The sequence below is a fragment of the Styela clava genome, chromosome 8 (genome assembly GCF_964204865.1).
Source record: "Styela clava chromosome 8, kaStyClav1.hap1.2, whole genome shotgun sequence".
Taxonomy (NCBI): domain Eukaryota; kingdom Metazoa; phylum Chordata; class Ascidiacea; order Stolidobranchia; family Styelidae; genus Styela; species Styela clava.
The window spans coordinates 1,779,356-1,796,408 of NC_135257.1; the positions used below are offsets into that span (position 1 = coordinate 1,779,356).

The 17,053-nt window shown below is 33.2% G+C and overlaps 1 protein-coding gene across 1 annotated transcript; it reads right to left on the reverse strand.

The window, feature by feature from the left end:
• On the reverse strand, positions 1-15,267 carry LOC120346191 (uncharacterized). The gene is made up of 16 exons (XM_078115445.1): positions 15,222-15,267; positions 9,454-9,571; positions 9,146-9,297; positions 8,700-8,802; positions 8,273-8,444; positions 7,684-7,802; positions 7,128-7,376; positions 6,755-6,958; positions 6,222-6,404; positions 5,830-6,011; positions 5,491-5,605; positions 5,059-5,232; positions 4,727-4,927; positions 3,575-3,793; positions 1,735-1,832; positions 1-1,292 (listed from the first exon to the last, which is right to left on the reverse strand). Exons 2-16 carry the CDS (start codon positions 9,530-9,532, stop codon positions 594-596), a joined length of 2,949 nt encoding a protein of 982 aa, XP_077971571.1. The 5' UTR covers positions 9,533-9,571; positions 15,222-15,267; the 3' UTR covers positions 1-593.
• Positions 15,268-17,053: the final 1,786 nt, after the last annotated feature.

Genomic DNA, 17,053 nt, shown 5'->3' on the forward strand with positions numbered 1-17,053 from the left:
TTCATTAGACCGTATTTTTTTTGAACATTTCAAACGTAAATTTCAATTTCGCAATTTCATATTACTTGTCTCTTTTTACGGTAAATGATTATTATTGTATTTTTCAGGGCCAATCAGGGAATACCCCACAATTAAAATGGTGGATTCGATCAGAGAAAATGCATAACAATGTTGCCATGTAACAATCATGGTTTTTTGGTCGTCTCATATAAGCTCTTCGTCTAGTACTCTAGTGAATGCTGTTGGCGGTTCAGCTGCCAAAGCCATACTCATCAATAATAAAAGTGTTCTAAAATTTCCTTCCTTACAAATTAAAAAGATATTGAACCTTGTTTGGTGCAGTTTTTGTTCTCCGCGGCCTTCCTTCTCCAGTGATATTGTGTGTTGAATTTTTTCCTCCAATTTTTTATGTTATTTTTTACAGGATGGACTATGATATATGTTATTGATCAAATCTATCAATCTATATTCTATATCGTGAAGATGTAATTAAACATCAAAATCATATCCCCGTCGCCGCACTGAATTGTAAACATTATTAAATTCAATGAACAAGCATATGTATGCAATGTGTGATGCTGAGTAAACTACAACTACAACGCAGTGGAATCGATATTGTCAATATCCTCTTTACATTTTCTCGAATTGTCCAAATTTGGGTTCTCGACAATAGCTTTTCTGGTGTTACTGTTTGCATTTACTTGTTCACCATTGTTAGACCGTTGATTAATAATTAAATTCACAGTCCAAGGGCAGCATATATAACGTCTTTTATTTGTCTGCTCATTTTCTTCATATGTGGCGGTTTGGCTTCGATTAATCCATAAATTTGCTGCCCATGGACAACAAGTGTGAGAGTGTTCCATGCGGTCTTCAGACCTCGAGGAGTCGACATCATCACTTTCGCGAAATGAAGATGGTTGATTGTCATTAATTCCTAATTTAGATTCACGAGTACTTTGATTTATCCACAATGTTGATACCCACGGACAGCATGAACAGCGTTCGTTATCCGAATTTTCTGATCTTTTTGAACTGGGACCGCTTTCAACCTCAGTTGCTTTGTCTTTATTAATCCACAGTTTATCTGCCCACGGACAACAAGATACATCTTGATGTTCGTTTTTCATTTCAGCTGTTTCAGAAGTATTTGTAGGCCCAATAGACCAATAAGAACTCTCCTCAGCTATTAGGAGGGTGGCTACCCACGGGCAGCAGCGGCACCGATATCTCTCCATTTTCTTTTTACGCCTCTCAGCGACCGCGCCACCAATCCTAAGCTCTGCTTTCCACTAAAATATATATAGTTTTCAAATTATACAAATGTTATTATTAACATAACTGAACCTTCGGAAATATTGCGAATGGAGTTCATATCGACATAAGTAACATTTGTATATTTTATGAGAACTTCTCAGAAATGGTCGTTAAAAGGTAAGACTGGGCGGCACTGGTAAAATTAAAATAATCGATTACAATGAAGAGTATAAAACTATCCGTTGTTGAACATTCGTTGAAACGGTAAAATATTAACATAGGACTCTTATATGAATTGGCTTATGGGACACTAGTTGGTTATATAACCGTGGAGTTGTAATAATGTTGTAAAGGGCCTTTACAACGTTGTTTGAACATTCTGTCACTGGGAACCTCCCAACCCAATATCATGTACATTGTACAGTATTATTGATGAAAGAGAGACAGACGTATTGCAATGAAATATAAACAACAAACCTTTCGTCGAAGGTAACAACTCACACTGATTCCGACAACTACAAACAATATAATTGCTCCTATGACGATCAGCAATATTATCCACCATTTCCAGAAATCTAAATGCAAAAGAATATTCGGGTTTTTTGATCATAACGTCAATTTTGATTAAAGGTTGGGAATTTTTCATTTATCTAAAGCTACTTTTCTTGCAAAAAAAATTATAATGATATGAAAACATTCAAAATAGCCCTGAAAAGCAATTTGGAACAAAATGGTCTAGTGGTTAAGAAGAATGAAAACCTTAATCGCCCCTAAAAAATGCAGACAATAATTTAGATCAGTGGTTCCCAAGCTTGTTTTTTGCGACCCCAATTTTCATAAAATCAGAGCCTACAGAAACTCGCGACCCCAAAACTAGAAACGTTCAGCAACTTCAAAAATCAATATATATATCAGTTTCAATTGCCTCAACGGGAACAATTGTACCTGCATATGGACTGCAAGTGGACATTGACCCAAAAAAAGTATGCGAATAAGTACGGCAATGCGCCCGAAAAACCTCTAAAGATTTGAAAACCCATGGAATCATAGGAAAACCATATTGTAAAAATCTCTTCGATCAGAAATATAACGGTTCTACGGCAACCCATAGACGGACTTGATAAATGATTGCTTCTAAATATACATAAATTTGAAACTTTATTTAGCATATTCCATCAATGTTTTTAATATTTTTAGTTCAATGTTAACATATTACAGATTGCTCCATTATCAATTCGAAAGTGAAACAAAGCATGAGAGTAAAATAGGGAAAAACGTGTACGGAATCCCATCTTTTGAGTGCCTTTTATTATGCTAGAGCAGGGTGGTCTAAGATTGTCGGCTCCGTGGGCTACAAAATTATTTTTGCATTGTTCGCGGGCCACAATAGTGCTGGGAATAGCCAAACATACAATACAAACACTTTTGTTGTGCAAACACATTGATCAGTTTTATCATTTATCATGCAAAAACCAGCAAAAGTTTTTCTATATCTAAATTTAGAGAGATTTAAACTTCCGCAAGTTTAAGTGCTTTTGAACATCGATAAGATTTTCAAAGCCAAATCTTAACTTTGTAAAATTCTCATGGCTCACAAGATTATAAAATGCCGTTTTAAATTACATTCTTTTGACACCGACACAACTTGCCAACATATCATGCAAGTATTGTGGTATATTCCCTCCGACATTCAGTTTAAAATCTGTTTAAATTCGTCAGCTTTGTTTTCGAACTCATGTTTACCCAAAAACTTCAGATAAATTGATCACCAGATGTGCGGTACAGGAGGGTAGTTACTAATTTTTTGACATCAGGGCGTCATTTTTTGTAATACTGCTGGTTGCAAAAAACACCCGGTATGAATTATATTGTTAGGCCATAACATTAATATTTAGTTATCAGACATAGCCACCGCATTCGATTTTCAGTTTTTTATGGTGCCAAAATTTTTAGCTTTTATTCCCGACTAAACCGTTAGAAAGCCAGATAACAATTTAGACTTCCAAGCACACCATTCAACTCTGGTTGCACAAAATAATAAACAAATACCCGCCGACTAGATGGAAAGGTTAAGTACTACATGAAAGTTTTATTAATTAGTTTCGGCGTCGTTTGGACAGAAAATGGCCAAATTATTGCTGAAAAATCCGAAGTTACGCACTTTTACCTTACTCGGCGACCAAAACAAGTTCCACTTTCAAATCGCATGTTTGACCGAAATTGGGCGACCCCATCCGGGGTCGCGACCCACAGTTTGGGAACCACTGATTTAGAAACGCTCATTAAATGAAATAGCGACCATAACACTAATACGTACTTGTCGAAGCCTCTGAAGCAGAAAATGATGCCGTTTCTTCTGACACTGCTGATGTCGATATATCAGAGCTCCCAGTAGGAGTTATATTTGGGAATGGTGAAGTCGATGAAAGTGTTTTTGACGATTCCTCAGTTACATCCATAGTTGATAAATTTCGTGTAAGTCCTGATGATGTAGGTAAGTCGTTCGTTCCTGGGGTAGTATCTTCAGTGGTATCACCTTCCATGGAAATATGTATAAGAGCCTTGTATAAGTATGTGGCCGGCTATTCTAATTTAATAAATGACCGGTTTTTAATTTACCAGTCGTTATTTTATTTCTCTCTGTAACGATTTTTGCTGTGCTGGTAATGGGAGCAGATGCTATGATATCTGTGCATGCTGCACGCGTACAGTTTTTGTGCGACAGTTTTAGTTTTTGATTTGATAAAATTATTTACAGAACATACGTTCTTATCGTCAGTATTAGGAATATATCTATTGAACGCAAAGGAATGCTGATACTCACAATGATCTGAGAATATTCAAAATAGCTTTTTATGAGTCATTTCCAGCTTTAACTATACTGATATTTTAGCCGCAAATGGTTCGGCAGCTTTTGTCTCACCCCCAGCAGATGAACACAACAATTCAGCAAAACGATCACTAGATCAATTTCGTTTCCAATAAAGCCAATGATAAAACTATGCTCTACGTCCAATAGAAGGCAAACTTTATATACTTGACCAAATATATATACACATTTCCGGTAGCCTGCGGGTCGCATTAATTTAACAATGCTCAATAAAATATATATTTCCGTCCAAGCACTTTGGAACGTTAAACCCTTGTCCCCGACCTTTCTATGCACCCTAGTCATTTTTAATGCCAAATTGCAGATATTAAACTAAACTAAACGAATGATTACCACTAGCAGTATAGCCACGTTCGGCGTGTGAACAGCATACCACAGTGCTTTCGCTTACGCTACTCACTACAAAGCAATTGCGGTACAGCAGTGACTGTTGAGAAATAAATCCGTGTGTAGATAATATTATTCGATTGATTATTGTTTTGATGTGTTGAAAATTAGGTCATTAGAGAGATACAAAAACTTATTTGCGTGCAGCATTTTGCCCGCGGGCCGCAGTTTGCCGACCCCGACTATACGTACTTGTGGTAGCTACTGATGCCACATTTGATGCCGTTGCAGTCGATATATCAAACATTGTAGGAGTTATATCGGGGGATAGAGATGTTACTGACGATGACGTTATTTGAGGCATTTCAGTAGTTACGTTCACGTTGGATGAAGTTTCTGAAATTCCTGATGATGTATATAAGTAATTTTCGCCTGTTGTAGTAGCAGTAGCACCTACATCAGAGAACAATATATATTTCAATGCTCAATGTAATCAAAAATGATCCCAAAATGAGCCATCCGTGTCAGATAAGTATCTTTTAATTGATTAATAAAACTGCTAATCTTAATCGAATATTTCTTACCTGTCGTTATTTCGTTTCTTTCTGTTGTAAACCCTGTTGTGCTGGATGTTGTGTCATATCGTACACATGTTGTTCCATTTCCAGTGAACCCATGATTACATTTGCAAGTTATCACTGCATATATGTTGCTCGTGCAAGTTGCATTTACATCACAAACTGAACACATATCATTATCTGAGAAAGAGATATGATTTAAATAAATTTTATGAGTTAATCCATGTTATCCATATATTGAGTGATATCCCGGTTTTTCATGAGGAAAAATAGTGAAAAGAGCCGAAAAACATCGTTGTTTTATCGGAAGTTTTTCACACTATCGGTTGAAACAAAGTTCTGACCAAGCTCAGAATTATGTATATTATCAAGCTACCCAATAACCCCAATGTCATTTGAGACATACAACTATTTCGCCTGTAAAATGCTAAAACTTACATTGTGTAAGAGTCATCGCGGCTTCAGAAGTGGATTCAGTTCCATCATGTTTTCGTGCAGTGACAGTCAGTGTCAAACTGCGTTCTGTTTCATTCTTCGTGTTGGGAACTTCAACCTTTAACAAGTTGAAAATCGATTGTGAAAAATACTGCTTGGTACTGATGGCAGTTATTTTTGTATGCAGCGTCGATAACAGAAATATGCATGATAGTTATGAAACAAAATCATCCAAGCTACTGCATCAGACCATTCTCCATTCTTTCACGCCATAGTTCTCAAACATTTTCGTATACACGATATTTTTTTATATAAAATTTAACTTTTCATACTCGTATGTACCTTCAAGAAATTCGAACCATCGATGCCGTCTTCGTCAATAATGGTTGAAACGGTTCCTGCTTCGTCTGATATTTCATATAGGATTGCTTTATCAACAGAAGGAATATTCAGTATAATCGAAGAGCCGTTGTTTATCCAGTAGTACGTAGCTGCGTTAATGTTGATTGAATCACCATTAAACACTGTAGAAGAATCATTGTAACATGTTAATTCGTCATATATTGGTTCACAGGTCATTCACTCGCACGACCATGCAACATTCCGAATCCACTTCGATGTGGATAGTTTCCAGCCATAAAGAGCTATTAATATTCATCGTCGATGAAAACAAGAATTTTAATTTGTTACAAATGTAATAATATTGAATGATAAATTTAAATATATATGAATACCAGTTGTGTAAAAGAAGGGATTTTTAATTTCCTTTGTGTCGACGTCTATTGCTTCAAGATATTTGGTGTACAGAAGAGTAGAATTCTGGTTTTTCAAACAATCTTTCACCAAAAACTTGGTCGCCAATCCTAAAACGGTATTTGTCGGAACAGTTCGAGTCGTGCCGTCATTCGAGTTCAATTCTGTAACAAATATTTTTGCATAATTTCTATGATTATATCTAAATATGATAATATTTGCCTTAACACATACACAAAAGTTTGTTTCAGCTAAGTTTAGATCCCGCAGCAACCCTTTTTTCTGGTTTTAAAACGGACATTGGGTATCAATTAAATATTGTATATATATGATGTAAATATAATGAAATGTTTTTACATCGACCTTTCATTTTACTTACCGCTTGATCAAGGTGCGTATTTTTATGATCACTATTTCAAATTTTGAAAACACATTGTAATAAAATTAAGTGAATTAAGGAAATTAAGTGAATATTACAATATGATATACAGGATTCATCTAAGTCAATACTTACTATTTCCCATGATGCTGAATGACACTACACTGCCTCCTTCCGAACCGATCAATACGAGTGGAATTTCCACAGTTGACATATTTTCTGGTGTTACCAACATGGATCTTTCAATTGTTTGGTCACTGCAGTCACTTGGATCAGGGTTGTAGGATAATTCGTAACCGAATTCAATAATACTTATGTATGGCACCCCAAGAGATTTATCTATATGTAAAGTATAGAAAAAAGATAAGTCATTATCCATCGGAACGTATTAAATTAAAGATGAGGTTTAATCTTATTTAGGTGAAGATATGATTTTTCTATTTAGTTAATGTTGGGCTGAGTACTACTAACAATATCAATATCCCCGAATGCAGTAATCAATACTGACCTCCATTGTTCACAAACGAATTGCTGAATTTCGACCCGTTAAGTATGTAATCTTTATTTGATGGTAACGTTTTATCTTTAACTTTCATTTCATAGAATACGAGTGGATTCTCAGACGTTTCATTCAATATTTCAATAATACGTATCCCGTTGTGTGTTATGCCCAAACGTGAATATGCTTCGTTAATGTTTTCTAGTGCCGTCGTGGTTTGGTTTGTTAGCACAGCACGACCAAATATTAAATGTGAAGCTAAAACGAAAGAACGCATAGGTAAATGTAATCTTATTAAAAATATGTAAGCTTCTTTATTTTTGTATGTTAACGGAAAAGGTTTTACAGAAATTTTTACAAATCTCGATGCCAAAATAAAAATGCCTATTCTACTTTTTAAATCGCAGGTAGTCATTCCATTACCATTCTTGCAACAAAATATAAAAAAAAATGTGGGAATCATTCTTTTTATTAAAAACTAATAAATATAGATGATAAAGTTTCACAAATTCATTTCCTATGGTTCAAATATCAGAAATAATAAAAAGATATGCTCTCGCCTAACCCGTCGTAAAATTTTGCCACGGTGAAAATTCAACTTCATGTTCTTCAAGAAATGTATTATATATTTTAGAAGCTCTTGCACGTAATTCGTAATTTGTGTCTCCCAATAATCCGGAAAGCCTAATAATTACAAATCACAAGCGATATGTAAATTTCATGATGTTAAAACGGCTAATATTCATTATTCGACATACTCGAAATAGAAAATAATTTATTTATGTTTATTTCAATATTTCCAACTGATATGAGTTGATTTGTGAAGTGATTTAACACCAAGACTTTCATTCTGGGTGTTACTTTGATTTGAATTTTATTTCTAGAACGTACTATACAACTGAAAATTTATTTAACCCTTCTTCATCGTTTGAAATATATTGGAATAGCGCACACTCTATACGCCAATATAGCCCATATAGAACAATAAGGTTGAATCTGTTATGTATTCGTTATTGCATCAAATAGTTCTAAAATGTACGGAGAGATTGCTAATGAAAGAATGGTGCTGTTCATTCGCGTTTTCAATTTGCCGAATTTTACTTGTCCCATTTGTTCTATTTTTGATTATCAGTGCTGATATCATATTCAGTTACCAGTGGGCATAATATTGCCCCGATGCTGTAGTGACTGTGGTGATATTGTTTGTTCCGTATTCTTTATACTGGATTGTCCATTCTGATACTCTTGCATAGTTTTTCGAATGAAAGAAAACAAATGTAGAATCGGGAAATTTATTACTAGTTCGCATCTCAGGAGGTCCAGGATCTGGAACAGAATTAAAAATTGCCCGATGCTCATTGAATGCATATTTCAGGTGCAGAATTTGGAAAGACAGAGAAACATTCATGGTTGAGCTATATTTATATTGTAATGCTCCTCAACAATGTGTACATAAAATTTAATGTTAACAATAAATTTTTAGTGTTTATTTGTTTGCACATTCAGTTGATGCAGCAAAGAATAGACTTGCATTATACGGTCAGTTTAATCCGAAATTTTCTGACGTTAGAAGTAACTTACTTGTATGTACTGTAGCGGAGTTGGATTTAGGCCCAATATTCCCAGATCCGTTCTCTCCTCTAATGTTTACAATGTAGATAGTATCGCTTAACAAACCAGAAATCTGTGTCAAATAAACAAAGTTAATTTAATAAAACAACCCCATATATATTAGAAAAAACTTCAGATATTTAGTCGTCTAGACACATCAGTTACTGCCGTCGAAAACAGATATTCTCATTATTCAAGTCATAAGGTTGAAAATTGGGTTTGTACGCTATTAATTTGAATCCAAATAGTAAATATATATTCAAATTTTACTGTTTGCAACCACATTTTCTTTCATAGTCAAAGCAAAGGAATTATATTAATCATGTAACTTACTCATATTTGAACGTTTTGTTTTAACTATTATTATTTAAGTTATTTTTTATTAAACAAAAGCAATTTTAATGCTGAACACTCACCTTTTTGCCTGAAGATGTGATCACGTGATTCAGCAACACAGAAGAATGCCGTTCTTTTAGAGTTATATGGTATTTTTCAAACTCGGATGTTTCGTTGAAATAAATAACAAAAGATGTGGATGTCACATTTGTCACTGAGAGTATCTTCATTTCTGCCACAGATACAAATAATAAAACATCAAGTCATCATAACAACAACAACAACAACAACAAAAGACTGCAAAAATGGGTCTCGAGATAAAAGAACACACGAGACAAACCAGTAACATAAGATATATATATATATATTATATATACTTCATTCTTACCTGGTGCCCCAAACGCAACAGGATTTGGCAAACAATTGCATATGAAGCCGAGGAGAACGTGAAACCAAAACAAATTCATAACTACGAACGTAATCTCCAGATGTTTAGAAAAATATACCTGAAAAATATGAGTGTGATATACTGTGAGTTCAATTAATTAGTTCTGATCTACTTCGATAACACATGGCTATCTTGAAGAACAAGAAAGTTTCACCGTGCAGTTTGATTGGAGCCCACTGTATTAAATTCACAGCCAGTCAAAATGGTGTACTGTTACTCAAATTCAGTTTTAAAAGGGAATTTCACCCCAAAAATCTCACAAATAAAAGTCACGCCTTCTACAAAGTATAATAATTCTACAGCTTCGGATATAACCCTATCAGTGGTTATGACCCCACGCTATTGCAACAGTAAATAAGTCGAATTTTATATTTCTTTATTCGAATTCCATGTTTTCGTTGTTTGTCTGCTTTGTGTCAATATGTTCATTTACCTCAAAAATTTAAAAAGCTTACTAAAATTCTAAGGAATGCACTTAATTTTAAATATTTGATAGTTTGATGATATATTTATTGTATTTTCAAGTAGCAAAGTGAGAATTAATTATTTATATTACATGAAAACTTATATTGTGCTTGAGATAAATATTTTCCTAAGACAAATTCATAAATGATAGCTTTTTGTGGTTATATCTCAATCGAAAATTTGGAGGTGTGAACAGTTGTTTTCATTCCGACTTAACTGCTTTCAAGTATGGTTTACTGTATCAGAATTAGCATTCCCTATATATAAAGAACATCGCTAATCGATCAATATAATTGAACCCAACTGTAGTTTGTTTGTAGTAGTTTAGCATGATCCGACAAGCCAATATATATGAACTAAGTTGTTTAAGCAGCATTATCTAACATTTTCTCATCAAATTGGTTCAGACTTTTAGAACATTCATCGTAATTCACTACAGTTTTTCAAGTGAATTGAACTTGAGAATGAGTTCAGCCCTTCCTCTCTATTCCAAAGGTTTGCAGCCTTTACAATTTGCTTATAAATTTAGTAAATTTAGTGAAAAATTCCTTTGAACCACACATTACTTTAAAATTAATTCATGCAAAAACTCATACCTTTCTACGTTGACAGTTCGATACAAAATGTCTTGCTGATATAATCTTAAAATGACCAAATACACTTTTTATCCAAACCCGCTAAATTCGTTATAAAAATACTTGTGCATGGTTATATGTATATTCAAATCTATTCAAAAGTTAAAACTTGCAAGCATAAAAGTTGTATTTGTTGATCACATACTGATATAAAACATAATAGTCCATATTTTATTAAAGCGGTAGCTTCATTTGCCCCGTGTGTAAGTTCTTTTTATAGTTCGTGAATAAACATAATCAAATTGCCTTACATCGATCCAACGGCCATTTGTAAATGATAAAAGCTTTTTATAATTTTGCCTATAAATCTTGCCTATAAAATAAAAAATTTCAAGAATAATGATAAGAAATAGTAAAAATATTAATAAACTCACATATATGTGATATCCAACAATGAGCTGTACTCGATAAAAAAATTCTCATATCAACTTTGATCAAAATATGTCCATATTACTATTATTTAATTTTCATATTAATGGAAATCCGTATGTAACCGTAACTATCAAGTTTTTATCACTGTGTATTCAACACAAAAGCATGGATAAAGCTGACTATCCTTTTATTCTCAAATAAGTTGATGCTGTAAAGCTAATTCAGTCATATACATCTAGCTAGACGTATAATTCTATAATGATCTTCTTTACACAAAAAGCTAATCTGCTAATGTTTAAAATTGTCCGTAACAGCTATTCATTTCTCTTTCTTTACTTTTGTTCGTTTCTCTTTTGAATTACGTATCGATGTGAAAGTAATGGCATATCATTTACATTAGACTCGATAATAGATTTTTACGAATCACGCTTACCGAATATATACTCAGGGTGTCGTTTAACTGACTTAGGGGATTTTGCGCACAATATCATCAATAAAAGTATGTTCCTTTCTGTGAAGCTCAATCTATCTAATATGGCATGGGTTAAATATATAGGGGTTTTTACATCAGAAATGCAGTCCATCGAAAGCGGGTGGAAATGTAGTTTTAAAGTATAATTATCAAATCTAAAACCTGATTCATTATCCTTATCAGCTTTTTTAGATATAAATCATCGAAGTAGAAGTCGTTTGGAAATACATTTTTCTGATGTTACGGAAAGTATTTTGACTTGTCTTTAAATTTAGTCCCGGATCGCAATAGAGTACTCACCCGACGGGCTTTTCACACAACAGTTCAAACTTTTTTGCTAATAAACAAAACATTCCAATCGGTTTCACTCATCAGAATTCGTTTTATTAAATATGAAATTTTAATTTTGATAAAAATGAATATCGATACAAAATAAGGAAAACGTTGAAGCGTTGATTTTCTTGAGATTTGGATCGGATATTACGGTAGTTTGAAAACATTAACCATATCATGATCATTCAACGCAGGAAAATTGTAAGTCTTTTTAGTTACATTGATTGATTAATTATACTCATCTTCATATGGAGGATATAACAATGAAGTTTTATAGGCGGTTCAATCTATTCTTGTTTAGCTAACTTAATGCTGTAACGATTCATTGAAGGCATTAAATATGATATATCAGATAAAATAATAATTTTACAACTTATCGGAATTTTTATTTTTATTGTTTGACTTCTTGAGGTGGCAATCAACGTAGAATTCCATATTGATATGCGAAAGTGTATTTTTAATATCGTGAAAGGAACCCTTCCTCGTGAATAATAAAAACTCGACGTCGGTCGAACAATGCTTTGTTGGATTTCACCACTCCAGACAAATATCTCGATAAATATAATGGCGATTGAAGTCGGAGCACTTACGAATTGTTATTGCGAGCGTATTGGGAAAATCCCCACTATTATCGTCTAAATACATGAATAAAACGTGAACTTCTTGCCTCAAGTTGCGAATTCTGTCCCGAATGCTATTCAGTTAATATGAAAATTACGACTTTTTGTTCAAAATAGTATTATACTATTTCACCGATATTTCTCGCTCACATATCTCATCTCGATATTTCAAAGTGATTTTTATAGTCAAGTTCTGTCGGCGGGTGGCATACGCGATCCACGGGTGGCATGAGATGAGGTTGTTACATTCTGTATAATATATTACCAGCAAACAACACAAGAACTATTGCTATCCTCTTAAAGTATATGATAAATCTGATAAGGTTATTGTAATGACAATACCAAAAACTGCAGTAAAGTGCTTCACTTATATTCTGAGCAGTGGGAAGAAATCTATTTTAAAAGTATCAATAAAATTTGTGAAACCATACTTATCGAAGTCATTGGTCTGAATGAAATTTAGGCACAAATCTTTGTTCTATACGTTCAAATATTGCAAAAGGTTAATTTTCTGTCAAATGCACGTTATTATGAGAAATACGAAATAAAAATCAAAACAGTGCGTGAAATAACAGACACTAAATCATTTCAGAATTTATTGAATAAGAAACCACTAGAACTACCTTCTCAAAGACACTTCAAAATTAAATGTTATTGGAAGATGCTTTATGCCAAAACTGTCGGACGGCGTATTCATGGGCGTTATCGTATTCATATTTATATTCCCACTATCTCTCTCATTTTCATTGTTATTTCTTATTACTTCTACGATAAACTAAATTTTAAATAACGAAGTGAATCGTTGAATTAGTGAAGAAATAATATGTCGTATTTGGTTATTGGGAAAGGTCAAAATGAGTTTTATCAGAAAAATTGACATTCGTTCATAACTGCGGCTGGAGGGCTTTTAACTTCGATAACGTATTTTATATCTAGTCGTCTCTTGAAAAATAGTGAATGAATTCTTTCTATGGTTGGTCAATGAAATAAATACGATTTTTCTTGAACCAAGCTACAAAATATCTTTAAAATGTCATAATTGAAATTTTATCTTAATTGATTCGCCATCAATCACAGATAACAAAAGATATTTGGCAGTAGTTATTTGTCAATAGTTAATAGGAAGAAATTGATATTCATCATCACTGGGTAAGGTAAATAGGCAATAAGAATTCGCAACGGACCAGGCAACAAAGGTATGCAGTTGGGCGAAAATGAAATAATCACAATATCTTATCAATTACAACAAAGCAAACTTTATTGCAAAACTTTATCGGGAAATTGTCTGTTTCCGCTATTTCAAATTCATTTAATTATCCGCCATCGCATGGTGGTGATTTCTCATATTTTCCTTTTCAAAGTTAGATCATTTTTAGAGCCAATATAGTTTAAAACTGTATATCAAATGTAATCTGTACACTTATTTGTAGAATACCAATATTTGATTTCGTTTCGTTGAAAATTAGAAAACTTTTAGACATTGTTGAAGAAGCAAAGGTTTTATATTCGATTTTTTAAAATTCCGATCAGGAAATTAAGCGTGTCGTACTGTTAGAGCGCGAAATATATACGTTCATGCATGGTAAGTTCACAAATGTTAACTTATCGATTTACCTTGACAGAATAGGTTTGGGTCGTACTCTAATGTGGCTTCTTTAACATGGTAAGTCATCGCATGCTTGACGGCTTCCTTATTGAGTATTATGTGATTACGTTAAATACTCCCTGGTTATCTCAGTTTCAAACTACATGTAATTTAATAATCTCGTCAAATCTAAACACGGTGTAATATAATTAGCATTGTATTTGAGGTCTTTGTTCTGGCAGATGATAAAATTTTCTCCAGGAAATGTAAACTTAAAGCATGACGCTAACAAGTCTGCAACGGATTAGGTTCATTTGCATTCTATAGCGAAACTATGTCGTCGATAAAAGTAAAGAATACGGATTTTTCAATATGCGGTATATAGTTGTTACAATTCACAAGAAAAAACGATAAAATTACCATAGTTTTGCAGTTAAAAAATTTTGAAATTATCAGAAAACTAAGGAACCAAGTCTTTGATACATTCCATATCAAGAGGTTTATGAATATATATATTTATTGCGATTGAAACATTAAAAATAACAAATTTTCAATTTTTGTTAAATAGTTGTGATAATATGAGATGAATAATGAAAACACGTTAGTGAAACAACGTAGGGGAGTAGTAATCGGTGTTACCTTCATGCGCTGAACGTGGCAAAACAAAAAATCTTTGAATTTCTGGAGTATGGATAAAACGTAAAATAACTAATTTTATGGCGTTTATAGATTTTAGCTGTGAGTATATTCACCCAAAATGTATTACTTATAAAGATATTATAAAATTATTCTGGTTTATTTAAACTAAACTCAGCTCAAATAAAATCATTGATTAAGTTACGTCCTGATTCATAGCCAGAAATTTACTGGTTTGAACGAACATAACAATATTAGGAACTTCCATAAAATGAAGTTTTCTTTCGAAATAATTTTAAATGTTATTTTCAATATTAAAATCAATTCAAATTACCATTTTATACAGTACTAGAAAAGTAGAGAAATTGTCAGAGACGTCCTTAAAATAAGAAAGATCCATTAAAAATCGGTATTGTATATTTCGTATACTTGAAGCAATGCTTCTTGTGGCACATTATCATCATTCACCTCAAGAAGTCCTACAGCTTTTGACATTTCTGAAGTGCTGACTTCCGATAGCTGTTCAAATTATAGTCTCAGAAATGACCTTCTCAAATAAAAAGAAAAACTTATCGTTAAAAACTACTTACTATTTGCGTAAGATCATATTTTGTTTCAGGAAACACGTAAACGACGAGTGATCTGAAAAATTGATTTCAATTATTTGAACTCGATTGGGTGAAATGAAGTAATTAGCATTTCAGAAATCAGTTCCGGTAAGATCATTTTCCAATGTCAATTATAACAATATATGTGTAATAAATGATATATGGTGGTCAGCCGGCTTTTATCTGTACTATTTATTAGCAATAGGATGGAACTGTGTTTGCTGATGGCGCGGTATCTAACTTAATCAAAACTATGAAGTTTTAATAATGAATTTGAAGTCTTCGAATTTTATCATTTTTAAATAACCATATATGTAAGATTTAGTTAAGGTATTGAGGGTGTGTTATCCCGTTCCATCCACATTTTCAGCTGGACGCCACATTCTCATTTTTCTATCATAACGCCCTTTTCACATCATATCTTTATTATCATAACTCTCTAAAGTGCGATTAAAGTTAAATGAAAATCAATGATATTATTTGTCCGCTAATGCCGTTAACTTCCTATCCTGGGCACAATATGTGCATGTTGCTCGTGCCTGATGGTGTTCGTGTCAACCATAAACCGAAGATATTTTTTACAGATTGAAAACTTTTCTTGAACATCTATTGTCTGGCTGGGATGACATTTTGATCTTGGAAAGGAAAATGAAATAAAAAAAAACACGCACTTAAAATGACAAAACCTTTGCACTGGAGTTTCACATATTTCACACAAATGCGTAAACACACAGCAATTAGTCTTAAAAACCAGGACAATGTTAAAAATATCCATATTCTCCAACTAAAATACAAGTTCCATCCATTTTTTTAAAATATTAAAATCAATTCAAATTACCACTTTATACCGAACCAGCAAAATAGAGTAATTGTCAGAGACGTCCTCAAATAATAAGTAAGAACCGTGAAGGAATGATTTTACAAAATTGGTAATATAAATATTTGAAGCAATGTTTATTGTGGCCCATTATTCTCATTCACCTCAGAAAGTCTTGCAGATTTTGAAGACGTTTCTGAAGTACTGATTTCCGATAGCTGTTCAAATTTGTCTCAGAAATGACCTCAGGATAAAAAAAGAAAACGTTTCGCTAAAAACGGCACTATTTACGTAAGATCGTATTTTGTTTCAGGAAAAACGTAAACGACGAGAAATCTCAGCAATTGACTTTCGATTAGTTGAACTCCATGGGATGAAATGATGAAATTAACATTTCAGAAATAGGTCCCGGTTAAATCATTTTCCAATGTCACATACAACAATACACGGTTAGTAAATGATATATGATGGTCAGCGATTTTTTGCACTATTAATGGGTGATGGGAATGAATAGATTTTGATACGTCACGGTATGAAATTGAATTAAAATTATGAATTTTTATAAATGAAATTGATGTGTTCGAATATAATTTTATTTGTAACAAAACATATGTAAATTTCAGTTAAGATATTGAGGGTGTCTTATCCCGTTCCATCCATATTTTTAGCTGGACGCTGCATCCTCCTTTTGCGATTATAACGCCATTTTTACATATTTTTATCATCATAACCCTCTACACCAGGGGTCACCAAACTTTTTTGACCGCGGGCCGGGTATGACTCAAATTGTGTTGAAACGGGCCGGATGAATATTTTTGTCAATGCAATACAATAAATTCACAAATGTTGGGAATATCGCAGAATATAGATCGAGAACATCCTAGGAAAAAAAATGAACAAGATTTCTATATCTAGACAACTATCCTGAGTTTAGCTGTTATCAAAACGTTGCTGTCATGAATTAGAAATGTTACAAAATCCGCGGCAAAAAATGTAC

Excerpts from the sequence above, each read along its gene's own strand:
- LOC120346191 (XM_078115445.1), bottom strand. The coding sequence starts at position 9,532 with ATGAATTTGTTTTGGTTTCACGTTCTCCTCGGCTTCATATGCAATTGT. Across the intron at positions 6,959-7,127 it reads TTCGTTTGTGAACAATGGAG|ATAAATCTCTTGGGGTGCCA; the intron begins GTCAGTATTGAT and ends CTTTACATATAG. Across the intron at positions 1,293-1,734 it reads GTTGTTACCTTCGACGAAAG|TGGAAAGCAGAGCTTAGGAT; the intron begins GTTTGTTGTTTA and ends TATATATTTTAG.